Source organism: Electrophorus electricus, chromosome 17 (genome assembly GCF_013358815.1).
Source record: "Electrophorus electricus isolate fEleEle1 chromosome 17, fEleEle1.pri, whole genome shotgun sequence".
In the NCBI taxonomy this organism is placed as follows: Eukaryota; Metazoa; Chordata; class Actinopteri; order Gymnotiformes; family Gymnotidae; genus Electrophorus; species Electrophorus electricus.
In genome coordinates, this window is record NC_049551.1 from 5,599,449 (window position 1) to 5,626,082 (window position 26,634).

The following is a 26,634-nucleotide window of genomic DNA, read 5'->3' on the forward strand; positions in this document are numbered from 1 at the left end:
GGGTGAGCACCGAGAGGGAACGCACGCAGAAAGGAAGAGGGGAGCCTCGGGAAGACAGCGCGCAGCGAAGGGTGGCGAGAGGACGGCTTTTAAGAGGAGACCTTTCGGTATGTGGCTTTGGTATTATCCCTATTGGCGTGCTTGCGGGAAACATGCAGAACAAACTTCATTCAGGAGGGCTAGAGCCGTGCATGGCCGCCCAAATCGTAATGTTACGTTTCTGAGCTGTCTGGGTTTTCTTGCACCCCCCCCCCCGCTCATTCTTTTCCAGCAACGTTAGTCAGGTGGTGGGAGAGCGGACGCGTCGGAGGATAAGACGATCATCATTGGATTTAATAGATTGCCGTCTGCGTTCTGGGGGGTTTCGTACCTAACCGCGAAGATGTCTGGACAAAGCATAACGGACAGGATAACCGCGGCGCAGCACAGTGTGACCGGCTCCGCTGTCTCCAAAACGGTGTGCAAGGCGACCACGCACGAGATCATGGGGCCAAAGAAGAAACATTTGGATTGTGAGTATCAGCACCGCACATGACCCGTAAACCGCGCTGCGATGGTGCAAAGCGGAACCCGCCTGCTCCGCGGGCATGGGATCGCGGCAGAGGCCTAAAGCTGCGCCGGTTTGGGTAACTTCCCCCGTCCACCTTCGCGCTGGATCCACGTTCAGCGCTCCTTCGGGCTGCCGGCGTCTTCGCGTAGCTTGCGATCACCATGGCGCGGTGAACTTGCGTTAGCTGGCCTTGAAACCGTTTAATGATTCAACCGCTTTACAAATAATTAACCGCATTCAAATGAGCGTCCATCTGCTGCCTAATTGGGACGCTTCGGTTTAGCGTGTTCTGTACGAGCAGTGGGGGAGCAGCTTTGATTTGGACTTGATTTGGTTATTTAGTTAGTGATAATGTTACCCAGTGATGCTACCATAGCTGGTGGTCTTTTTGACAACATATGTCACTAAACCTGTTGTGGATAACTCATTTTATTATTTCAGTTGTACTCAAAATTCAGTAGACTTCATATCATATTCATTGACTTATTTTTACTTGTATATAAATAATGCTAACAATTATTTATTGGCTTTCCCAGTATCTAAATAAAGTGAGCATTCCTGTTGTTCCTGTTTTTAAGTAGTCTGACTACCAGAGAATAATAAATAATGTAAAGAATAGTGATACTGTCAATAAGATCTTTCCGGTTGCGATAACCTTGTCTTCCACTTCACATGCTAAGCCAAAGCCTGTGAGGGTTATTTCACTCATATTCTACTCTGTCCAAGTGCTCTGGACAGGTTTCCAGCTGAGCGCTGTCCCTGGCAGGTGTTCCTCTCTACTGTCTACTGTCTGCAGAGACTTCCATGAGTCTGTCTGCACTGGTGTGAGAGAATGGCTCAGGTCACGCTGGAGCACTCTGACAAATAGCTTTAGAAACTATGAGGGGGAAAGAGAGCACATAAGGACTCAGTCAGCCCACAGCGGGTGTTTAGTTCACAATCACTGGGGCTGATGCGCTGAGAACATTCAGAATGTTATGTACACTGTTCACTCCCCTGACCTGTTTTGAGTTTTGCAGTTGTGATTTGAGTTTTCCTGAGCAGATATTTGCAGTGTCTTTTCTAGCCTACTCGTTGGTCACCAGGGGCATCACTAGAAATATATAAACTGGAGGGCCAGGAGAATTGCAAACATGAAAAAGAAGCACCCATTAATATCTGCCCTATTTGGTGCATTGTTTAATGAAAGTTATTTTTAGTTTGCATTTTAAGTAATGGTACGTTAGCATTTGTTCATCAGTCAGGGTTCAGGCTTTATTTTTATGTTGGTTACACAGTCTTCCGGAACATTCTGTGACACAGAGATACTCTGTCTCACACATAGCACGACACTGACTGAGAAACTGAAAGTTTAAAAAAGCAGTGCAGAGTGATGGGTAATCGCATCACAGATTGCCCAAACATTAAATCTTTCACACTGAAATTGTGGTTCAGATTTCAGGGCTGTTGTATGGCAGCAGCACCCCTCCCAGGTCCTAATGCCCCTTTATCTAAGTATATCATGAATTTGAGACATGAAGGCGCAGTTGAATAAGAGAATAAACGAGAATGATTGATTGACTAATAATGCATGGTTATTTGTTGAGGGGAGTGATGATGAACATTTAAGGCGGGCTATACCCCCATAAAACATGCCTATTATATTAACATCCATGTTGGTCACACTGTATTCTTGTAACAGGGTTGGATCTCTACGGTTCAGGGGTGTGTCTGCCTGCCTGTTGCACCAACATCAGAGATTCAAGTGGAACCAAAGGGCTTTCCACATCAACAGCCCATTGCTAGACATTACTTATTTACATCCAGTCTCCTACTTCAGAGACTCTGGCCCCGTAACCCTGATTTCCTGCAGAGAGCTTATTTTTAGCCTTTGTTCTATAATAAGACATGGCATGTGTGATGATGGGCTGTTTTGAAAGTGGCGAGGGGTTCTGGGCTGATAAAGCATGGTATGCCGACCTCTTACTCCACTAATGAGACTGGACTGATCTTTACTCAATTGTCCTGAAGCTCTGGGTCTGGCCAGATCCCTGTGCGACCTGGCCAACCCGTCGGAGGGTTCAGGACCTCAGACGGGCAACAAGCCAACTCATACGTACGCGAGTCCGCCATTGCAGGGCAGACTGGGACCACCGAGGAACGTGACGAAGGCCGTAGGTATTCCAGGACAGCAGCGTGCTCTGTGCCGAAGTTTCCTCCTGGTCAAAAATAGCACGTCTCCCCCCCCCCCCCCCCCTGCTATTTGATTTGTACATTAGATATGGCTCCAACTCTCTCCCATGTTCCTTTGCTTTAGGTTGGGTTGGGTTTCCGCAATAGTGAGAGCATTCCGCTCGAGCCACCCATGTCCCCTGAATAAGCAGCCGACTGAAAAATTGCCTCCAATTGTTTCGGTATTTACCCTGGAACCCCTCTCAGTCGAGACATGTTGTCCCAGGTAAGGCGTCCATGTTATGATGCCTACTGCCCGTCACCGCATTTGGTCTTGCGCAGCAGCGTCGGTTTGAATGCCTGGGGATAGTTTGTCAGTTTATTTTGTGAGTCTCTTTTCATGGGCGTTTAGTCAACCAGCTTGTCTGATCAGCTGCTCTCACCTCAGACTTTGGACTACATCAGGTGACTTCCCAAAAGATGATGTCACTGAATAGGTCACACTTTCCGACTATGTTTAGGTGCTGATTGAAACCATGTTACTGTTGAACTTCCATTTAAGGATATGTGTTTTGTCGTTGAGTGTTTAGGACTGCCCAGCTCTGGTCCTAGAGGGCTGCTGTTCCTCAAGAATGGGGAAATCATTGTGCTGAACCCTGACCCCTCAGGAACAACATTGGGCATTCCTAATATAGGAGCTGTTTGTATGGCCAGGCTAACCTACAGTGACAAATGAGGAAATTGCGTCAAGTCAGTGTCATAGGCAAGACTCTAACCCCTGGCATGCGCTATGTGATTTTAATAATATGCTCGAGTTTCACAATGAAATGCTTTCATCTTTGTTTGCAGTTCCGTAGTATGAGCAGGTGAAACTGCTCATTTCCTGATGTGCAGGAGACGTGTCTGTTTCCTGGAATGTCAGGAATTTTATCAAGGGGCCCTTGCCTAAACACCTCTATGACATGAAAGGGCGTATCTCCCAAAAACACTGTGGGATCTCCGGAGGGATCTTGGACCGTGACATATGAGCAGACATCACAGGTTTCTCCTATCTGTAGTGCATCAATCATGGCCTTAACATAATGCTACACCAGAGATCAGATTACTTTTCTGCGGCTCACGGTGTTGCCGAGGTGTCGTCATGGTGCGCGTTGGCCCACTCCGTCCCTTCGTGCTGCATGAGCAGGCTATTGTACCAGTACTCTGGTTCCCTCTGGCTTCTCACTCATAAGGTTCACTTCCACCCTGGGTAGATGCTTCCTGGAATCGGTTGAGATGATTGGCTATATGAAACTTCCTAAATAAGGAGCTCTTGGCACTGGGGAGCGATGCTCTCCTACACGAAACGTACAGAATCGTGGCGTTCCGTGTTGGATGGCTCCACGCTTGCCCTCTCAAGCTCGTTCACACGTGCTTGCAGTTGCTAAGATGAGGACTCGTATGGTTTTAACCTTTCGGTTCTATTTGTGGTGCCAGTGGGGTAGCAGCTTTACGGCACAGCACATTTGAATAATTCAAAGCAGAAATGAGAGCCTACGGCAAAACCCTGGGAATTAATGGAGCTGCTATAGCTGCTATGAGCTCTGTGTGTCAACTGGTCCCTACAAGGCATGGAAGATCAGTGGGGTGGGGGTGGGGGGGTCGCAGTCGACATCCGTCTGCTTCCTGGTGAATAATGGTGACACGTATTCCAGTAGCTGCCAGTGCTGGCTTTATCTGGGTAACTTTGTGATGATTTCCTGGGTATAGATTAGATCATTGTACAGTTATGTGTGATCTCTGTAGCTGTGTTCTTGTAGCAACGCTTGTTGTCTGGCTGAATGACCTTCTGACTTTATCTTGCTTTGTTCCAACGATGATGGTCCATGTCGTGTATTGATGAGGGCAACTAGTGAACAGAAAGGAAGTAAATACACTCAGACTATTTAGATTATGTAGGTAAATGAGGTGTGTTATCTCGGGGTAGTGAAATGCAGTAGAACCTTTGAGCTCTGTCAGTGCGTTCATCATGGGCAGTAGAGATAATATATGGGTGGCTGTTTCATACTCTGCTACTTTTTTTAAAACTTCAAAAGAAAAAAAAAAGTTTGCAAATTCAAAGTAAACTGGGCAAGTGACTGATGGCTTAAAAGCCAAGGAAAGAAAGCAAACGACGTAACTAGTAAGTTGTACTGTATGCATGGCCAGAGAGGGAATCCTGTAGACCTACATATTCGGTAACCATGAACACAGAAGGTGGCCATGCATCAAATGTTAATCTGTTAGAGTGTGTGTGTGTGTGTGTGTGTGTGTGTGTGTGTGTGTGCTTGCGCACACGCTCCGTTGTGCATGTGTGAGTGCTCACATGCTGTGGCGGGGGTGAATACATTTCACTCACTTTAAAAAAAAAAAAAAAATATCGATATCTATCTGTATCTAGAGCTGCTATTTGGGCCTGCTGCTCTTCTGTCGCTGATCAGAGCATAAAAGCACTGCAATACTGAACCGTAAATTGCTGGGAGGTTTGTCTCTTTCCCTGCATTGTCCAGCTTCCAAAGAATGTGATAACCCCTCTCTTATGACTTACGATGTCCACAGTCCTGTTATTGATTTTGATCTCCAGCTGATCTCCATTTCACTCACGTGTAGCTGTGCAGCGTTTTACGAGTGATGTTATGTAATTTTAATTCTTAAAAAGTTTGCGGGCAGTAGCTTTAACCACCTGTAGCAGACGGATTCCCCCTCCCGCCTCCCACATCTCGTGTCCAGCCTTCTGCGCCGCGTTCCGGTTCTCCCAGCAGCTCTGAGCTCCCACCAGAGCACACTGCTGTCTGCCAGGATCCTCTCTCTCCCCCTCCAGGTTTTGAGTAATTTTTATTTTTATTTTTATTTTCACCCCCACGGCCGACAGCGCCAGTCGCCCCGTACGGCAGCCTGTGGAGAGGGAAGGTGACCCTGTCCTACTTAACTGCTTCCAATAGCGCTCAGAAATGGGCCATGAAGCCCAAGCTCAGGCGCTCCTCCGCGCCCCGTGTTATCTGCTTTCTGGAATGGCTGAAAGCATGCAGACCGAAAGGAGAGGGCTCGAACCGCAGTGGCAGACGTTTCGCTGCACCGAACAAATTTGCGTCTTATCTCGTGGCCCTCACGTTCCGAGCTGGATCTTTCCGCCATGCTTTGGTTCACGTGTGGAAACGAATCTGACTTATTTAAGATCAGCGTGGAAGCCCGAGCCTCCTGCTATCACCACTTTGCCGATCAGCTTTCTCCTGCCTGTTTACCTTCCCTCTAAATACGTAATAATGTCTCCTAGGTCAACACTCTCTCTGTGTAACACGGTGACGGAGCATGAAAGTGATGGGTGAGTGCAGAGTGAACTCGATGAGCCTAAGGAAGAGGAGGGTGGAAAAGGGGTACTTCCTGCATTCTTTTTAGTTGTCGGTGATTTTCGAAATGTAAACAACCAACAGGAAGTTATTACGTAAACCAGCAAATTCAGGAGCTGATTACACGAGAGATGGGAGAACCCAGTGCCATCAGAATCTGCTCTAATGAGGGAAACGCCACAGCTGCTTGGCCCTCAGGAGATCCAAGCTGTTACACAGAACCCTGGTCTCACGTAGTGCAGTGAGGAAATGTCTAAGAAATGCCTTAATAAGGAAGTATGCAGTCTGATCCTGCTGGGACTTGCACTCTGGTGTTCATCATTTGAAATGGATGTTTAGACTGACAATCTAAACATAAATAAGTAAAGAATAAATTTCAGGATTTCTGACTGTTTTAAGTGCCATGTTCTTGTATTTATTGTGTTTTGGGAAAACGCTTGACTAACACTGATGATGATGATGATGATGATGATGATGATCTCTTCCCATCTGGTCTTTGTTTCTCATTTAGATTTTTGTTGACTTGCGCATTGATTTGGTGTGGGTGTGTGCATGCGTGTCTGCTACAGCAGTCGCACGCCAGAGCTCATCAGGCGCGGACGGAGGGAATGTGGAGGACGCTTGTGTGTTTTTATGGGATGCGTTTTATTACATATCAGCACCTGTCTCGGCATCGGTTCCTGCTCTGGGACACGAGGCATATTGGGGATTTCTTAAATATACTGCATGAGCACGCTAGCCTTGCCAGCACGCTTAATTGGTGTTATGAAAGTGGTTTCCTCATCCTGTCCCCGCGTCCTTGGTGAGGTGTCTGAACACTTGCTGGGCATATCTGTGACAATAAAGTCCATCCTCAGAATAAATCAGTCACATGCCTAGAGTAATATTTTGGTGTGCTCTCTTCGGCTGGCCAATGCTGCATTGATGTGCCGTCGTTTTATGAGAGCACCCACGATGACCCGAGTGGAGCGGCTCGGAAGCCGCGAGGCCGAAGTTCACCCGCCAGCACTCGGAGTCCTCTTCATCCACGGAGAGACCCTCCTGGGCTTCCAGGGCAGGGGAGGAGGGAATATGCCAATCATCTCCAGCAGTCTCCGCCCTTCTCTCTCCTGTTATGAGTAGTAGGAAGTGTGAGGCATCTGCTCGCTGAATCGGTCTTCTCCTTCTCCTTTGTCGTCCTGTCTGTTAAACCTCGGTACTGCTGTCTCGCTTTGGAATCCAGTCAGCAGCGACGCTATTCTCTCGTTTCTGTCCGTCACTTCAGCCACTGCTTTGACATGACGATGACATTACGTGACAACGGTGGTGTGGTGAAGAAATTTGGTCCGGGTGACTCCACGCTAGTCCAGCTGTGGACGTCTTTGCTTCTCGCTCTGTGCACCACACAAATGTTCTTGTTGACGTCACCAAAGGGTGCTTTTTTTTTTTTTCTTTTTTTTTTTTTTCTTTTTCTCTTCTCTCCCCCCTCCCCACCCCTTGGTTGTGTTTTTTTAAAGATTCATGTCAATTTGGTTTCCTGTCATGAGCTGTAGGAAGCACAAGGCATCCGCCTGCTGAGTCAGTCTTCTGTCTGCATTTGAGAGGGAGAGCAATTCCAGACCTGACTCCCTCTGATCCAGCAGCGCATCCATCCCTCCCCTGTACAGACTCCCGTCCGGCTGTCAAGGGCTGGCTCAAAGCCACCCGCAGCGAAGAGTTCATGATTTATTTTCCGATCCCACATCAAAACAGGGGCCCTGCAGTGGGGCCTCTTCTGTAGGAATTGCCTCCACTCAGGGAATCCAAACTGCAGGGCTGCGTAGGAGGTCTTCAAGCGGCTACGGATTGATTACAGTGCGTAGGTGCGAGATCAGCCGCGCCACAGTCTTAACCCACCAGAAACTAGACCCCACATGTCTCACGACACAAAATGAGAATTTAACAGTACATGACCAAGGACGTGACGTTACATCTCATTACCAGGCTGCGCCTCTCTGCCTTGGGTTCTGTAGTACCGGACATTCTTGGGATCTTGAATCATGAGTTCTGCAACAATGTATGGAAACGTGGCAGTCTCACTTATGGGCAGTAGAACGCTCCAATGTAGCCCGAGTCCAGTGATGGACTTGTCCAAAGTGCCAGCTTGCATACTGGGCCAAGGAAAGGTGAACAACTAGTGGCATGCCAAAATGAGTGATGTCTACACAGACATGTGATGCTAGTACAAGTAAAGAAATGTAACTGGCAAGGACCTTAACCTTCCTAAAACCAGCATATCAGCTGTCCAAAATAATTCCCCGGGACGTGAGACAGTACCTCGTATATCCAGAAGTTGTCATGTATCCAAACGTGCGTGGTACTTTTTGGTGTGTAAAATCACCACTGGAAATCAGAGCCATTATGTCTAGCGACACAGCTTGTGTTCAAAACAGGGGTTTTCCCGCACCAGAACCCATGTGTAACACAAGACTTCCACGGAGCACTGACCCCCCCCCCCCCCCCCCCTTGATTTTATGATCCCAAGTAAACAGTGTAATCTTAATCAGATTGCTGCTGTACAATGCCAGCACTCTAAGACATTGATTATAAATGTTACATTTAGGCCTTCCTTTCCCCTGTGTTCTAGTAACGTGCATGGGGGGGGGGTCAGTGCTCCGTGGAAGTCTTGTGTTACACGTGGGTTCTGGTGCGGGAAAACCCCCGTTTTGAACACGACAAGCTGTGTCAAGTAGAACCATTAGACAGTGTTTTGTGGAGGAGGGTAAATGTTTTAGCCCTTTATCTCTCGTGCATTTGAAATAAAAAAAATAAATAAAAAATTGCCAATGTGTTTCTCAGCTAACATTTAATAAATAAATAAATAAATAAACAAACAATCTCTGGAAAAAGCTATCGCTAGAAAACCAGTTGTGTTTGTCATTTTTTAAGTAGGGTGAAATTGCACGTTGCGGGTTTTGGGCTATATCCTAAGCGGTCACCGCCTGATCCAAAGTGTCCGGCAAAGGCAGGACACGGCGAGTCACTTTAAAAGTGCACCTAATGTTGGGGACACCTGAACTAGTGAGCTGTGTGTCTGTGCAGGGAGAATTGTGCTGCTTCTGCACCATGCAGCACTGACCCAGAGGTCCAGCGTGAATATTGAGTGCTGCTCACGCATTCAGGGGATCTTGTACAAAGATGCTCCTTGCTTCTGGCTTGTTTGGCTGTCTTGTTTCTCTCTTACTACCTTTTGCTGTCTTCTCTCTCGCTCGCTCGCGCGCGCGCGCGCGCGCTCTTCCTCTGATTGAGAAGCAAGAACAAAGGGAGAAGGAATCGAATCAATGAAGTCATGTCTCTGTTCTGTCAAGAGGAGTCATGTGACTTGAAAGAAGGCTTTCTCATGTGACGGTCACATGGGCAATAATGTTCCAGTAGTTGACGTGCACTCCTTTGTATGCTCAGTGTGCACTCGATGAACTGTCTGTGTTGGTGTTGACCACAGTGTGCTAATTCAGTAATGCAAAAGTGGCCTCAAAAATGGATGAATATTTCCCACACAGTCAACTTGTATATAAATTACAAATTATCGTCTGTTATTAGTGCATTGTGGTAGGCTACTATTAATGTAGGTGATCTAGTTGTCAACTGTAATTAAATCCAGTGTTTGCTTACAGTGTAGTGGCTAACAGAAGAATGTGTCAACAGATCAGTCGCAATGCTGAACAACTGATTTCGTATCACAGTTGAGTTACACAGCACACTTTCTTCCTAAGAATATTGCTAGAATTTTTTCATCGCTTTCCTGTTCCGTTGCCGGGACCCTTATCCATGCTCCTGTTACATCTAGGTCAGACTGCTGCCATGCTGTTCTTTATGGGCTGCCTGCCTGTGGACTGCACAAATTTCTAAAAGTTCAGGACTGTGCTTCTGCTTCTTCCATAAGGGGACATGCAACTTCCACTAACATTTACAATGAGGCCCTGTTCACCCGGGTTTTTTGGGGTCGTCTCCATCTTGCTCGGGCTCCTTCCTGCTACCTCTGTTCCTCTATCACTCGTAGGGTCTCTAGCTCCCTGCAGACTCTGCACTGGTAGTTATGTAACTAATGATACGGCCCCAAACTCTGGAGCACTTGTCCTGTACACGTCTGCCGTGGTACCTCTCTCTCTCGCACGCTTATAGCGCAAGATGACATTTGTAATTAGTTGGCTGTTGTTTGATATATTGAAGTCTTTCTCTGACACTAGATACACAAGCGGTCTCTCTCCTAAGTGTTCTGTGGTGACACATTTGACACATTTTTGGATACATGGAGGAAAAACAAAATGATTCCCAGTCTGAGTGAGTGTGCTGACTGACAACTACATGCATCTTCCCACTGTGATTTAGATCATCTTGGCCATATATTTGAACTGTAGTAGTACGGAGCCTGTGTGTGTAACCCCCCCCCCCCCCCACCTCTGTGCGAGCGGGTTCTGTTGGCTCACAAAGGCCTTTTGTCATCATGTGACTGGTGCTTTGTGCAGGTTTAAATAGTGAATGCAGGCTGAAGGAAAAGGTGCTGTATGGACCACCCATATCCTCCCTTCTCAGACAAACATAAACACACGATTCTCGTGGCTCAAAGGAAACGGATCAAGCCATCGTTGCTAAGCCGTTACAGCTACGCTGCAATTAGTGTCTTTCCGCAACTATTGTTTTGTCTGCCCGTGTGTAAAAGCTCCTGAAAATAAATGCTGTTTGGTGGGAAAACTTTTTTTTTTTTTCCCCTTTTTGTTATTAAAAAAGACAATGTCGAGGTCAACAACCAGACAAATTGTCTGCATCTCCACATACTAATTATTAAATGTCTTGCTTTCTGACTGCCTAACCAAATCTGCAATTACAGTATTAAGTGCTCAAGTAAGCTCTGTCTCTGCCTCATGTAATTAATATCTTCACAGAGGCAACTGTATGGAACTCCAATGTCCCTTTGACATTCTTATTAACAGAGCAATATGGAAAGTGTTCCTAGATTAGCGCTCTTATTTTGAAATGCTTCAATGAATGAGACGACCAGCTGAATGAAGGGGCTCACGAAGCTGATGCCTTTGGGCGGTGGTGGACGTCTCGCGCCCGCGCGCTCAGCGTTGCTCACGCTCTCGCTTGTTCTCTCCTTCTCTGGGCCCAGATGGCTGTGGAGCTCAGCCAAGCAGCCAGCACAACATACCACTGTCCCTGTCTCAGTCTCGCGCGCTCTCTCACACACTCGCGCACAGAGTACCTCTGCCTAAATGCCTGCATTCTGAACAAAGAACATCACACGCAGTCTGTGGAAGAGTGGCTGTGGTTTAGCAATCATCCCTTCCACTGGGGTGAGAAGGCCAGTTCCTTGCCCTCGGTGGGGCGCGTTGGTGCCATGCTGCGATGAGGCGTGATTTGCTGTCTTGTTCCATTTGCTCCTGTTGCCCGCCACCTTTCAATTCTTCCGGATTCCAAAGTGAATCTGTTGCCAACTGCTGGCGTCACTGCGGTGTTCCCAGCAACCAGGACTTGTCCAGACTCCCCCTGAGCTGCTTTTTAGCCAGTAAACTTGAGGAAACGAGAGCGGTAACGCTCGAGCTAAATCTGAACGTTTGTCTTTGATTCCTTCTCAATGCATTCATACTTTTCATTACTAGAAGGTGTGTGTGTGTGTGTGTGTGTGTGTGTGTGTGTGTGTGTGTGTACCTGCGTGTATAAGTATATCTGTATGGCGAACACCACGCCCTCATCTCTCTCTGTGTGTGTCCTCAGATCTGATCCAGTGCACAAATGAGATGAACGTCAACATCCCTCAGCTGGCGGACACGCTGTTTGAACGCACCACCAACACCAGCTGGGTTGTGGTGTTTAAATCCCTCATCACCACACACCACCTCATGGTCTACGGCAATGAGGTCAGTCATGCACACACTCGCCCACGCACCCAGCTCGACGCCTAATGAAAGTGCTAACTGAGTTGAATGTGTCTTAACTCAGTCTTTCACAAGTTTAATCCCTGCTGAAGTGTTTGGATGTCAGGGATATCTGTCAGAGTTATTTCTCTGCAGTCATCTTTGAGTGTCTGCACTCTCTCTCTCTCTCTCGTCTCATTTAGTACTACTGTGTGTGTGTGTGTGTGTGTTCTCTCTTTGATTGAATGTTATCTGAACTCTGTGGGCTCTCTGTCATAAGAAGGGCAATGTCTGCCTCTTATCATGCTTCAGTCTTAACGCAATTACTGTTTCACAACGTTGGAGAGACAGAAGAATGACACGATAATAATCCTTTACCCCATCTTATTTTCACAGCGATTTATTCAGTACCTGGCTTCCAGGAACACACTTTTCAACCTCAGTAATTTTTTGGACAAAAGTGGCTTACAAGGTAGGTGCTGCTGATCTCCCCGTTGGGGGCAGTAAGGCTCAGGTTCTAGCCCTCCCCCGCTGGCCAGTCATGTGATCCTGTAGAGGTGGGACACTGGCCATAGTCGGTGGTGGACAGCTTTTTATGTGGTAGGACAGGACCACAGAGACCAGTGACTGCTGTCTCACACACACCCCGAGACACACACACTCACACCACTGTGTGTGTCTCGTACTCATTGCTCCACTGGAGAGCATATTCAGCAGAATGGCTGAATTTCAGTTTAAATAAAGCACACCTGCTTTCTTTAGCCAGGATGTAATGAGAAGGCAGGTGGCAACCTGATGAGCCGCTCTGGCTCCATCTGGTACAAGGGCTTTTTAGAAAGGTGTCTGTTAACCCCTGACAAAGGAAGTCTCCAGTAGCTCTAGAGCTCTAATTTCCATGTGAAGTCCTCATGTGCGTAACATTTCGGAGGGATGTGGTTTTTAAAAACGTTTGAAATCGTTTAGTATATGATTAGTTTTGTTCTTCAGGTCGTAACGATGGTACTATCTGTTGGTTTGTGTACCCTCGGACACGGGTTTTCAGAGAAGAGCTCTCCTCATGCGATTCTGCTGTCTCTGTTTCCTAGGCTACGATATGTCCACTTTCATTCGGAGGTATAGCCGCTATCTGAATGAGAAGGCTGTGTCCTACCGACAGGTGGCTTTTGACTTCACTAAAGTGAAAAGAGGGTATGTGTGTGTGTTCCAGTTTTAAAGGCTACATTATGCTAATGAACCTCTGATAAATCTGATATTTCTGTGTGCTGTAAGGCTGTGAACAACCTGACCAGTGTGAGACAGTCCACGTCGGTGGGTGCTTTGACTCACAGCATTTACATCAGCCAATAAACAAACAGTTTTGGTCAAAGTAATGCAAGTCTAGCTTGAACCATGTGAAATGTGTTTTAAATACATTGCGAGGCATATCGTAGTTGAATCACATCATACCATTTGATAGATTTTTTTTTTTTTTTTTTTGTTTCTCACCGCTCTGAGATTGCTGCCGTGATTGCCAACAGCGGCATTTATTTTGAAGTGAAGCAGCGTGTATTTACTAGTGATCCTCTTGTGATACGGAGTGTGGTGGATCTGTTCACTCTCAGGGCAGACGGCGTGATGAGAACCATGAACACAGAGAAGCTGCTGAAGACCCTCCCCATCATTCAGAATCAGATGGATTCACTCCTAGACTTCAATGTGAGTCTACAACTCTGAACACACGGCTCTCGTCCAGTAAACATGAGGGTAGAGCAGAGAGTCGTCAATGTCCACCGGTGACCTGCGGAGACGTCACCATTTGTTTTTGTATAGTTCTGCAGAAATGTTTGTCTCCCCCCCCACAGGTAAATGCCAACGAACTCACAAACGGGGTCATCAACGCTGCCTTCATGCTCCTGTTTAAAGACGCCATCCGGCTGTTTGCCGCCTACAACGAAGGGATCATCAACCTGCTGGGTGAGCCCACCCTCCTGCTGACACCCCCCCCCCCCCCCCCCCCCCCCCCCCCCCCTGCCTGTTCACTCACCGCTGTTTGCTTGCTCCGCTGTTTCCTGGTAGAGAAACCTTTGAGCTCGGTGTTGACCTGCTCTTATACAGACACGCCTGCTGCACTTTGAGCCATCCCCCCCCCGCCCTACTTTGCAGCAACCAATCATAATTATGAATCTCGATGGCCATTAGCATGGCCGTTCTCATACCAAGTTATTTAAATAATCTGATTACATATCTCTTGATGGTGCCACAGTTAAGTTGTTGCATGCATGCGAAGCAGACGCTTCCAGCCATCCAGCTGCTAGGAGTGAGACTTTAATTTGTTATTTACGGTTTTGTTTGATGGGGATTTGAGAGCATGTTTCTGTTGGCTGGTGTTCATTGGGCATGAGCTAGTGATGAGGTGAGGGTTGTTGGTGGAGAGCAGCAGACTGGTGAAATATGTACTGGACTGTGTCCCAGTGACGTTTGCAATGTGAACACTCTGAAGTGGAGAAATTTTAAAAGAGAATTTATATACATTACACACTCGCACGCATACATGTTGAGTATTGCACATGCATGATCTCATCTGTAAATAATTTCCCCCCTCAAACAGAGAAGTACTTTGATATGAAGAAGGTTCAATGTAAAGAGGGACTCGACATCTACAAGAAATTCCTCACCCGAATGACAAGAATCTCAGAGTTCCTCAAAGTGGCTGAGGTAGGATGACCTCCCCCTGTGGTGTCCTGAGCTCCAGGCCAGACCCGACCTCTGCTGGGTTATTGTTTGTTTTCCCCACTCAGTGCTGCTAGTGCCTTGGCCAGTAGCTCTGATGCAGAGAGCAGTCTCTCTTGCTTTCTCTTACGCACAGGAGTTGACCTCCTGGTTCAGGTTTTTGAGGAGATAATGCAAGTTTAATTAAAATAACTGTGACCGTCAATTACAGCTTTTATGAATGTCTAGATGTTTATACTTCACAGCCACTAAATTTGGCCTCTTTCCCTCTCATCTCAAAACAGCAAGTAGGCATTGACAGAGGAGACATACCAGACTTGTCTCAGGTAAGAGACATTATTTCTGAACACTAATTTAGCTTCTATGTGCTCTGAGCTGGTTTTCTGACTGCAGTGCGTGAGCTGTCTAACCTCACCCTCACCGGTTAAACCACACACACAGCCTTGCTGTGCGGACTCCATCACAGATCCAACCTGACTCCTGCGCTTCTCACTGGGCCCAGATTTGAGGAATTCCTCAAGAACTTGAGTTCTGCTGATGTATTCCAGAGTGCCAGAAGTAGACCTCGTGGTCGAGACACCACCTTTTTATATTAAAAAAAAAAAAAAGAGGGGGGGGGGCCCTGAGAACCGCGGGCCAGTAAGACCAGCTCGCTGCCTGCAGCGCCCCCTGCAGGAGAATGATGGAGAAACCTCCTCAAACTGCTCCTCCTGCCTGCCCCTCTCCACCAGTGCTCCACACGTACCGCCCATAAAGGCATTGGGATTCATTTTTCCTGGGTGCTTGGTCACCATAAGGGCGAAGCGTAGATTCAGACGGACCTGCCCTGCTTCATCTTCCCTACTCTTCCTCAGTGGCCTGCGCAGCTACTTTTTTTTTGAGAAGGGGGGGGGGGAGTCAGAATAGTTTAATGAGCTGGAGGAGCGCCCTCCCCACGGGCCCTGGCACAGACGTACCCAGCACGGCAGGTGTCGGACGGCAGAGGCGCATGCGCTGCGCTGTCATGGGGACGATCCCAAGGAGCCAGGGCCCGTGTCTCCGTTCCGACGGCTTGTGACGCTCTCAAAATGAAAGACGACACTCTAGCAGGAGCTTGGTTGAGCGCCACGCTCCGGGGGAGGTCCGGCCGTATAACCGAGCCCAGTCTGTAGCGACGTTGTCCGATCGTTTCTTCTTTTTTTTTTCTCTTTCTTTCTTTCTGAAGTGCTCTTTAAAATACCTTTTTCAAACTGCCTCCTTTATGTTGTGTATCTTTCCCTATCTTTCCGTTTTCAGTTTACGGTGTGTGTAAGTACCCGCATCTTCCCCACTCTTTCTCTGTTTGCCGGTGGCTCGCGTCTTCTGTGTTGTTAAAATACTCTGCATGCTGAGAGCGGCGTGTGCGTGCGCGGCATTAACGATGCCCCGCCCCTCCCCAGGCCCCCAGCAGTCTCCTGGACGCGTTGGAGCAGCACTTGGCTTCTCTAGAAGGGAAAAAGGTGAAAGACTCGACGGCCGCCAGCAGGTAGAGTGAGCTGCAGCTTCCCAGCATGCTTCCTACCTCCCAGCCAGGCTGTTGGGCCTTGGTATATAAAGTGTGTGTCATTTGGGGGGGTGTTTTTTTTTTTTTTTGTTGTTTTTTTTTTTTCCTTGGACCACTGGTTATGTTTGGTTGTGTGGGTGTGCATGCATGTGTGTCTGGGTGCACGTAGTCTGGGGGTAGCTGCAAGAGCTTTTGGCCTGGCCAAAGTTTTGCTGACTTCTTGAGAATGTAGAAAGCAGAAGTCTCCCATTGTGTCAGATATTACTGATGGCCCTCACTGTTTTCTTTCTCACACACACACACACACACACACACACACACACACACACAGAGACTCGTTTAATGTGGGTAGGTTGCAATAGAAAAACAAAGCTTTCCTTTTTTTTTTTTTTTTTTTTTTTGCTCTTAAAAATGGAATCTGATGACTTGTACTTCGGATAACAGTAAGGCTTATCAGTTTTGCTAACTCCAACATTGGGGTGGAAGGTATGGGTCAAAGTGCACCTTTTGTAAGGGAGCGGTAAAGACCCGATGTGCCTGTGTGCTGGGTACTAGGGAAGTGTGCTTCCACAAACAAAGCACATCATGCAGACATGCTTACATGGGCATTCTCTTGACACTTGTGCAAAAACGTGCGAGCGAGCACTCTCCCTCATGCTCACTCTCTACCTATCTATCAGGGCTAGTACGTTGTCCAGTGCTATGTCTTCTCTGGCAAACACGGGAATATCGTTCACCAAAGCGGATGAAAAGGAGAAGCAGGCAGCTTTGGAGGAGGAGCAAGCTCGTTTGAAAGCACTTAAGGTGTGTTGTGGCCCTCTGCCTTCATTAAATCAACATGCCATGTGTGTGTGTGCGCGAGCACACCATTTTCACCCCAAGATTATGTAGAAAGATGGATATAGTGTGTGTGGAAAGATGGATGTAATGTGTTTGTGTGTGTGTGTGTGTGGTATTCACACTTCTGTTTCTCCCTGCAGGAGCAGAGACTGAAGGAACTCTCTAAAAAGCCTTCCGTATCCTCCACCACTGCCGCCTCCCCTGTCTCTACGGCGTCTGGCAGCATCAGCACCGCCCCGGCCATTGACTTGTTCTCCATGCCTAGCTCCACCAACAGGTGAGGGAGCGCCAGGGCCGCTGCGCTGAAAGGACGGTTGGGAATTGTATTCCATTTCTATGCAGCTCTGCTCAGTTCTGGTCCTGAACAAACCGACGGCCCGTTCTGGACAAGCCCACGATGTTCACGCGATTTAGGTGCAAGCTCCTGCATCTCTTACGGTGCTGCCAAGGAGCCAGTGTGGGTGAGGTGGGAGCTCTTCTGTGGTTGTAGGTGGCTGTTCAACCATGGTGCGGTTGGGAGTGTATCTGAGCAGTGAGGACCCGACACGTTTGTTTTTGCACATGTGTGAGAAATGCTTGACCTTCTGGCTGAAGTTTAACAAGACATTAATTCTGTGTGTGTGGGTTTGTGGGTGGGGTGTTTTTTGACTCCAGTACTTCAAAGGTGCCAAGTGACCTGCTGGACCTGCAGCCAGTGTTCCGGCCAGCCCTGCCTCTCTCCACAACCCTGCCTATGGCTAACTCCTGGGGAGGTGAGTGGACGTGTGAACCTGGGCTCCAACCCCTCTGCTTGGTTCAGTTTACCTGAAGAATGTGTTAAATGTTATGAACAATAAATATAGCAAAGCTACTTTAAGATGGGGGGGTTGTGTGTTAATGTTGCTATTTGTACTTTTGTAATAACATAACTTTTATTTATTTATTTATTTATTTATTTTTCAAGTTATGTTTATGAGGGCCTGTGTAAAACCCTCAGAGATAATATGATTTTAGGGAGCCCAAAACGCAGATCACAGCTTAATGACTTAACTGAGAGTCTTAGATGTTGCAGCTGTGCATCTTTTGTGAGCGTGTGGGAACATGCTGTTCATAGCATTGAGTGTCTGATGTGGCCCCATTAGACTGGAAATATTAAAAAGTTATGCTTTGTGTTATGAGAGTATAACAGTACACCTCCCTCCTTCCCAAACGTGACGCACAGTCTCTGGAACACCCCTGCTGAGATGTCTGCATGTTCCTGCTGATGAACTTCAGCTTGCACCATCACTCCAACAGCCTGAGACCGTTTTGTGTCGAATGTGTCATCGTATTCCATTCCCCTTGACGCGCCGTTATTTTTATATTTTTTTGCTGTGTCGGATCATTTTACACACAGGATCCTTATATTGATTTAGAAGCTCGGAAAGTGTTGATTTTAAAATTCATAATCTTTCTGGTGAATATCTTAAAAATATTTTCGCTTTAGATTTGGTACTTTTTTTTTTTTGTGGTGGTGGTGGTGGTATTTTGGATTCTGAGGATTCTAGAGATATGTTGAGCAATGCATGCTCTACAGTCTATAGTACCCTTCCAGAATAATTGATGCTGGGCTAAATTTTAGTAGCTTACACTTACTTTTCATTGTCATTTCTTCATTTAAGAGCTGCACAGTCAAGGTAAGCTCATCACTGCTCCATCAGTGCTGCTGACTCTTCCAGGATCTAATGGCACCATGTAGAAAATGCTGCACATGTGCTGCACTTGCTCATAATTACACTGGTTTTTTTTGTGGGTTTTTTTAATGTTGTTGCTCACATAGGAGCTCATTGCTTACTACACTGTGTGTATTTCTGTTGGTTGGGGGAGGGAACGCCGTGAGGGCTGTGCTTTGCTTCTCTGGGGACCCGTTAAACCTGCGTATCCTGTAGCAAGCGTCACCTGGCCGTGGGTCTGGGGGGCAGGGGTAGCTCCACGTCTGGCTGTCCCTCCAGCTAATGACGCTCCTTTTGTGTTGTGTTCTGTTTCTTGCGGTTGCGTAGATTCTTTCACTACTTCCGAGAGCATCGACGACTCCGTTCCAAACCTAAACCCTTTCCTTTCGGATCCCGGCGATGCTGCTCACCCAGCCCTTGGCTCTTCAGACAGTGTTAGTTTTTCTCCTAGGACACTCAGTCATGAAATGTTTTGTGGTAAACAGCTTTCTTTCGTCTCGCTAAGCATGAATTCATAGATTTCTTGTAACTTCCTGCATTTTTAGTTGTTCATGTTGGCCGCTTCATTTGATGCATGCCTCGCTGTACCTAGGTTCTAGCGCTAACTAAAGGAAAGGAAAGAATCTAGTGCACCCTGCACAAGTCTCACATTTAAGGTGTGTGTGTGTGTGGGTGTGGGTGTGTGAGGGAGCAGGGCAAAATGGGGGCATGGTGATGAGTGAGCTAATGGTTTAGACCTGAGGCAATGCTTATTGTTATCGGAGGGGCACAATACCGTTTGGAGAACAGTACTAGACAGATGGCTTTTGTACGTGTGCACGCACGCGCCTCCACACATTTTCGGCTGTAATGTAGAGGCATTGCTTTGGGATGGGTTAATAGCTGTACTTGGCTGCTTGTCTGTTCTCTGCTTGTGGCCTGTGCTGAGTCTTGCTGCAGCTGCTTCGCTTTGTGCTGGGGCCAGTTTTCTGCTCATGGATGAAGCCTGCAGTTGGACTACTTGCTCTGTAATGGTGACATTTCCAGTGAAACTCCCGCATAGCACAAGGCTACGTTTAACCTGTGTCCAGGAGGCTGGCCCAGGTGTGCTTTACACAGGACACTGACTTATATATAAATATTTTGCAGTTTAAATGTTATGATGATTTGGTGTCCTTTCTACTCAAGTTTAACAGAATTTCCTACTTTGTTTTTTGCATAATTGGATTAGCATCTCATCTGCTCTGGCACCTTGACTCATCTTTTAAAGTGTCCAATTTTCTCCCCGCATTCCTGAATAGGAATTGTTTATTTGTTTGGTTCCCTAGATCATTCCAGCACCTTTCACGATTTGAGCACTTCCGTTGCCTGCCCTTTTGAGCCCTGTGCTTTCTCCCAGGGCCCAACGCCCATGCGGGACCCAGTGTCTCCTGGGCCCAAGACACATGGCTTCGCTCAGCAGGGCCCTGTGTGTTCTTCTGCTGTGTACAACACCCTTAGCTCTTTGCCACTACCTGTTGTTATTTCTATTTATTTATTTATTTATTTATTTATTTATTTTTACAGCCTAGAAGTTAGCCAACACTTATGCCTTTTTGTTTAGAACTTTCTGGTTCTTTAGAGTTCGGTGTTGCGGATGTGGCTGGGGCCCAATCCTGGATTAAAGCGGGCTGTCGATGGAAACATCGGTGCTCCCTCCGGTCCCGGACTAGGCATCTCCTCATCCGAAGGCGCCGGCTTCCTTTAGCCTTTCTTCCCTTCTTGTCTGCACGCGCACTAATGTTTCCTTTCTGCCTCTCCTCTGCTCCCCGTGGCTGTGACAGACGCGTTCTGTTCGCCGGCCCCCTTCTCTAACACCCCGCTCTTCCGCTCCGAGCCCTCCACCATAGCGGGACTATTCGGAGGTAGGTGCTTCCTTCCTGTCCCCGGCCCTAGCTGTCTCTTGTCTTTTTCTCCCCTCATGTTTTCTTGCCTTATCACTCTGCTCTCACTTTCCTTCTATCCTCCCTCTGGTCTTTTTTGCTTTAAATTTTTTAATTTTTTTTTTAAACTCTGCCTTCTTTTGGGCAGCTATAAGAGAGAAACAGGAGATAATAGCAACTCGTGGTTGTAGTGAAGGTGTCTTAAATGGGTTACAGCAGTACTGCATCAGTTGGGCTTCACTGAGCCGAGCAGAGGGGTGTGTGCGGTTGCTAGTGAAAGCGGACGCTATTTAAACTGCCCCCCGGCCACTCTGGTTTTAACACCTGGCTTTCTCGGGAAGCGAGAGGTGTGGCAGTGATCCATTCAACTTGGGAGAATGTAATCCGGCGCACAATGGCAGTGCCCGATGCGGTGGCAGGTCTGCCCTCGGGTCCTGAAGACTAACCGGGTCACTCGGGTCTTGCCCTTCTCGCTTGTCCTCTGCAGGCTTTTCAGCAACGCCAGCCCCCCCGCCCGGCAGTTCTTCCGGCCTTAACGTCGACTTCGACTCCGTCTTCGGCAATAAATCAGCTCCCAACAACACAGACGCTGCTGGTAAGAGAGACCCCCCTCTATCTCTCTCGCCTGCCTGACTCCCTCTCCTCAGCCCAACCCACCATCCTCATTAATGACTGATTTTAAGCACTGGACGTGTGCATTGCTAAATGCGCTGGAGCACAGCTTTTGAGAGCGTGTGTGTGTGTGTGTGTGTGTGTGTGTGTGTGTGTGTGTGTGTGTGTGTGTGTCTCCCCCACCGTCTGACTCGCGCACACTATGCAAAAATATATTACATCACATCCAGTATTTGTTTAAAAGCTTGTTGTGTATTTTATTCATTCTAGCTTTGGTAGTATTCTTGGAAATGGGTAATGCCATTTGTGATCATAGCAGAGTAGAAGTGTGCAGTGTGTTGGAATGCTCCACTGATGGTCTCCCTTCTCTCTGCCCATCTGTCTCTGCTGGGGGTTACACTCTCTTTGGCCTTGGCTTTGCATGGTGTGCATGACTTGGGTGAGTTGATGCCACTCTAAGAGAATGAATTTGTTTTCTCCTTATTCCTGAGTTTTCACAAAGCTGCCTTTCACTCGCATTACAGTTTGTCTTGTGTGGCCTGTTTTGTCTGAATGTCTCTGCTTTTCTTTTTTGCCTCTTTGTCTCTCTGTCTCTGTCTCTGTCTCTCTCTCTCTCTCTCTCTCTCTCTCTCTCTCTCTCTCTCTCTCTTTTTCTAAGATGATGTTTTAGGTGGTATCCTGAAACCGACAGTAGCCTCTCCTAACCAGGGTCTGCCGCCCAGTGCCCAGCAGCCTGGCAAGCTGGTGTCTGATGACCTGGAGTCCTCGCTGGCCAACCTGGTGGGCAGTACGTAGCTGATTCCGCCACTTGCCCTCGGGCCGTCCCCACATTCGTCCATCTAAGAGCACTAGAATCGTGTCATGCTCTTATCTTGCATGAGATCCTCTAATCTTTTGAAAACCTCGGGGGGGGGGGGAGCAAAATAAAAGTTTCGACACGCGATGTGTGCTTTGACTTTCTGCTCCATGTTTTGTTGTTTCATAGATCTGGGCATTGGTAATGGCATGGTGAAAAAGTAAGCCTGCTCCTGTCGAACAGTGTATCCTTAACTGTAGCTGCAGCCAGTGACAGATGCTAACGTGATCTGCACTTTCTGTACCAAGCGACATCCACTGGAGTCAGCCTGGTGAGAAGAAGTTGACTGGGGGAACCAACTGGCAACCAAAGACTGCTCCCACCACCACATGGAATCCTGCCACGATGGTGAGAACAGCGTGTTTCCTCAGCCTTTTACAAGAGACCCATATTAACTAAAAACTTTATGCACCCCCCCCCCCCACATGGATAATGCATGCCATGGTATTGTGTTGGAAGTGTTCTCGTTGTATGAGCAGTAGCGTAAATGTCATTTTCTGTATCTTTTGTATCTTTTGTGTCCTCTAATTGTTTTCATTGGTGGGGCTTAAACAGAATGGCATGCATTTTCCACAATACGTAAGTCAAGTGGCTTGAACTGTCCTCTGAAACGCATGAGTGTATTATTAACCTCCACAGCTTTCCACTGCGGTCGCGGTACCCTGTGTGTCCTGTGCGTGCGTACCTGGCCGTACTGTATACGCGGCTATGTGCGCCCTGCTCAGCGTCACGCTGCAGCCTCTGTGCTCACTGTGACCAACTGATCTAACCGAGTGCTGCCACAGCATGTGTGTGTCTCCTGTGTTCTGTGATCTTTTGACTTCTCCCTCCCCTCTCTGTACATGCATCACTGTCGTATGACAAGTTGATTTGACTGAGAGGTTGACTTACGGGTGTTTCCAGTGACGTGTTTTTTTTTTTTTTGTGGTTTTTTTTCTTGAACACATGATGCTTTAGGTTTCTTTGGGATTAGGATTAGCGATTTTAGGGCAAAGTCTTAACAGAGGCTTAATGCACTATTTAATAGATTAAATGTTGTATTTTTCATCATGTAAAACTATAGTAGCACCCTATAATGTGCACAGAAATGAACTTGAATGTAGGTTCACAAAGGAATGCTTAGGCTGATAAAATATAATTTACACTGACTAACCAGGTCTAGATAAAGTATATTTGTCCTCATCTTGAAAGCATAGATGAAGGAATGTTAAAGCTCTGCACTCGTAACAGCAATGGCGTTCCAAACAAAATGTGTTCTTTCTCTCTGCCTTTTGGTTTGGACCACATCCTCTCTCTGAAAGAATGGCCTTAACAAAGACTAGGCAGAGAAGGCCCTTTCACACATTTGAATGGTCCGTAAGTGGAAACAAAAGCACGTTTGTGATGAGCTCAGCCTCTTTGCGAATCTCACGGCTCCCTCCAAAAGAACTCCTCTTTTCAATCAAGCTTTGCACCTGCTACTAGCAGCACTGCCATTGAGGACACATTTGCTCAAGCACGTGTGTGTGCATACACTCCCTTACACTCACTCTCCTTCTCTCTTAAACATGCAGACGCTCTCTCCTCTCCTCTCTCTCTCTCTCTCTCTCTCTCTCTCTCTCTCGCTGTTCAGATGCCCTGCACATTTGCAGTGACTGAGTGTGCTAAGAACTTTTAAATGTCTCCCAGATGTAAGTTCCACCCAGCCAGAGAGCCTGAGCCAGTTATACTTACCCATTCTGAAGAATGTACCACATTCTGTTTGTCCACTTGTCCACCTGCACAAAGTTTTCTTTATGCGATGAAGTATGCGATGAAGTATGTGGGTTTGGGTGTGGGTGTGTGTACATAAAGGTGGGCAGTGAGAAGGTTGTTGTGGTCTCTGTGCTGCTCTGTTTGAGTGGAATGTCTGACGCTAGAGATGTTCCTCTGAAAGGCACTTTGTCAGACTTCTGAGTGGTGTTCTGTACCGCTGCCATTTCTAACTCCACCCAACTCTCCTCCTAGGCACCGTCTATCATGGCCTTCCCTGCAACGACACCCACAGGCATGATGGGATATGCAGTGGTGAGTAGCAGCATGTAGGAGGGGGGGGGGGGGGGTGATTGGTGGGAGAAACATGTTGGCAAAGTGCTGGGGTGTGTGTGTGTGCGCGCGAACTGACCTAATGGTTAGCATTGCACCATAGTTGATGTTTTTGGAATGCTGCTGTTAACTAATGCTTTCTGTGTTTTGGCTAAGGAAACCAGAGTATTTCAGTTATTCTTAAACACACACACATCCCAAAACAAACAACTCGAATAGCGATTCAATTTGGAGTACTCGTTTATACCAGTGAATCTTTCTGGGCTGCTCTTGAGAGTACTTCAAGTTCTGGATCATTTCAAGGAGAGTTGCTTTCACACAGTTGCTTTCCTTCTGCTCTCTGTGCCTGAGCAGTCAAACAGTAGTGAAGCACAAATGAAGGATATGAAGTGCCGTTCCTCTCAGTGTTATTGATTACATTAGGACCATAAAGAACCTGCCATCCAACCCAGTGCCTGTGTTTTCTGCACCAGGGTGACATGCCGTGTGAACACAGCAACACTTACGCCAGCTCTTTGTTTTGACTTTGTTGTTTATGTTGGTCCAGCAACCCCAGATGGCCCCCGTGGCTGTGATGACACAGCCCACCATGATGTACACGCAGCCCGTGATGCGGCCGGCGAATCCCTTCGGCCCAGTCTCAGGAGCACAGGTACGATCCTGATGATCCATGACCTCCACCGGACCTAGTGCCGCCAAGTTGGATGCCTCGGTTTGGCCCAAATTTTACTGTTAAGCCCACTCCATAATATGGCCTAATTGGACCACTTTGGCTTATTCTGTAAAATAACATAAACCATCGCTACCGGAATGTGTTGATGCGTTGCAGATCACTGGGAGAAATGGCATTCTCTGATTGCCAGAATTTTATATTTCAATAGCAAGCCTAGAACATTAGAAGCCGTGTTCAGAAAGTGCTTGAATGAGTCTTGCACACATCCACGTTGCTTTAAAGAACTCTTCTGATCGTGGCTAGAATTAAAGCATCGAAACTGATATGCATTCCATTATAGTTTCTAAATCATACAAAGACGCTCCGTTTGGAATGCATATCCCAGTCCAAACCATGCCGCCTCATTTCTGCAGTGTGTCGGTGCAACCAGTCTGTATTACTGTTGCGCGAAAGAGCAGGGTGTTGTCTGGCACGGCTTTGGCCAGTAGCATGCTTCGTTATTAGAGGAACCTTCCATAGACACACATGTCTCTTGCCTTTAGACTGACCTGCCACTTCATCCTCTAGCCAGTCTGGCCATGTGATCGGGGGGTGTGCGGGTGGATTCCTTGATGCTCTTTCGTTCTCTCTGAACTAGCCTTCGACTGCCTCTAGTCCCTCCAGCCAGAGTCCTCTCAGGCCTCCGGGACAGGACCGCTTTGCACAGCTCTCGCTCAAGGATTTCCTTTAGAGACTCTTAGGTACAGCATGTCTGGCCGTGTGTGTCCGAGATGTGTACGTGCGCACATACTGCATGTTCTGAGCGCTAACCGAGTCTGCTTGTGTTTCCAGCCATCTTACCTTCTATACCATGTTTTCCCTCATCTTACTGTAATTTCTAATCTTTGTTAGTATGGTGATATTTTACTTCACTTCATGGCTTTTAGTGAGTAAAGGAGTGTCTTCCTTCAATACGGTAGGCTTTTCCCCTTTATAATTGATGTTCTCAGTTATGGCTAATTGCATCTTGATGTTATTAATTTTACTCCTATCAGTCATCGTCTACATTGATGTTTGATGCTTACAGTCTCATATCTCCCGAGTGGTTACTGACATCCAAGAGCATTTAATGTGGAGATTTCAAGCTTTGAACACCTCTCTGGGCTGATCACCTCTAGCCTACCCCATAATCTCATAACCACTGATCAGTCATATCAGTCTGTTATGCCCATCGGTGTCGAGCAAGAAAGCTACTGTGGTGCAGGAGTCACACTGCATCATTTATTCAACACTTGGGCATCAAGAAGCAGAGCGATGGGCAGCAAATTGGCAAACAAATTAAAGTGAGGGTATGCTCCTGCAGCTACCCAGGGCTGGTCCCACACCCAAAACAGGACTGCCCAACCAGTGGCATGAGGGCACGCAGACCCATCTATATTTTATCAACGTGCATTCTACATATGTGGGAAGAAGTGGAAAATTTCCAGTTGTTTTGGAGGTGTTTTTTTGGGGGGGTGTTTGGATGTCAGCGCTGGTGGGTAACTTGAGCCGTGGTTCTCTTGCAGATGCAGTTCATGTGAAGCTGCTGCCAGCGTCCGCTCCCCGAGGATGAGTCACATGGCAGCCCATCTCAAACCTTTAACTTGTCCCCAGTTCACTGTTTGACTCCAGGCCAGGAGTACTGGCCCCAGCACCGACTCAGACAGGAACCCAGGGAGGGGGGGGGAGGGGGGGTGTTTTGTACGGTAAGAGACACCAGGCAGTCTGGCGAGTGTTTTGTAATTTGTCTAACGGTAACAGAGCTCCAGCTGTTTCTCCCCTGTACAGGACTGATGGTCTGTAAAGACA

General features: G+C 47.4%; 1 protein-coding gene across 36 annotated transcripts; it reads left to right on the plus strand.

The window, feature by feature from the left end:
- Positions 1–26,634, plus strand: picalma (phosphatidylinositol binding clathrin assembly protein a). 36 transcript variants are annotated; one of them, XM_035535330.1, is made up of 26 exons: positions 1–107; positions 272–512; positions 11,800–11,942; positions 12,336–12,411; positions 13,025–13,127; positions 13,541–13,634; positions 13,781–13,892; positions 14,527–14,633; positions 14,933–14,974; positions 15,924–15,935; positions 16,067–16,152; positions 16,851–16,974; positions 17,151–17,287; positions 17,665–17,762; positions 18,651–18,665; positions 19,029–19,178; positions 20,504–20,584; positions 21,090–21,197; positions 21,873–22,001; positions 22,200–22,230; positions 22,319–22,418; positions 22,626–22,649; positions 24,057–24,116; positions 24,682–24,786; positions 25,445–25,547; positions 26,352–26,634. In XM_035535330.1, exons 2-25 carry the CDS (start codon positions 383–385, stop codon positions 25,535–25,537), a joined length of 2,160 nt encoding a protein of 719 aa, XP_035391223.1. In that variant the 5' UTR covers positions 1–107; positions 272–382; the 3' UTR covers positions 25,538–25,547; positions 26,352–26,634. The 36 variants fall into 36 exon arrangements, 35 of the variants coding, with proteins under 35 accessions (XP_035391223.1, XP_035391253.1, XP_035391252.1 ...); XM_035535331.1 differs by lacking the exon at positions 1–107 and having other exon boundaries at positions 383–512; positions 21,885–22,001; XM_035535335.1 differs by lacking the exon at positions 1–107 and having other exon boundaries at positions 383–512; positions 21,906–22,001.

What these genes read in the sequence shown, in the direction of transcription:
- picalma (XM_035535330.1), top strand. Translation starts at nt 383, where the DNA reads ATGTCTGGACAAAGCATAACGGACAGGATAACCGCGGCGCAGCACAGT. An exon ending in AAAGAAGAAACATTTGGATT is followed by an intron (nt 513 to 11,799) that starts GTGAGTATCAGC and finishes GTGTGTCCTCAG; the next exon opens with ATCTGATCCAGTGCACAAAT. An exon ending in GCTGGCCAACCTGGTGGGCA is followed by an intron (nt 22,002 to 22,199) that starts GTACGTAGCTGA and finishes GTTGTTTCATAG; the next exon opens with ATCTGGGCATTGGTAATGGC.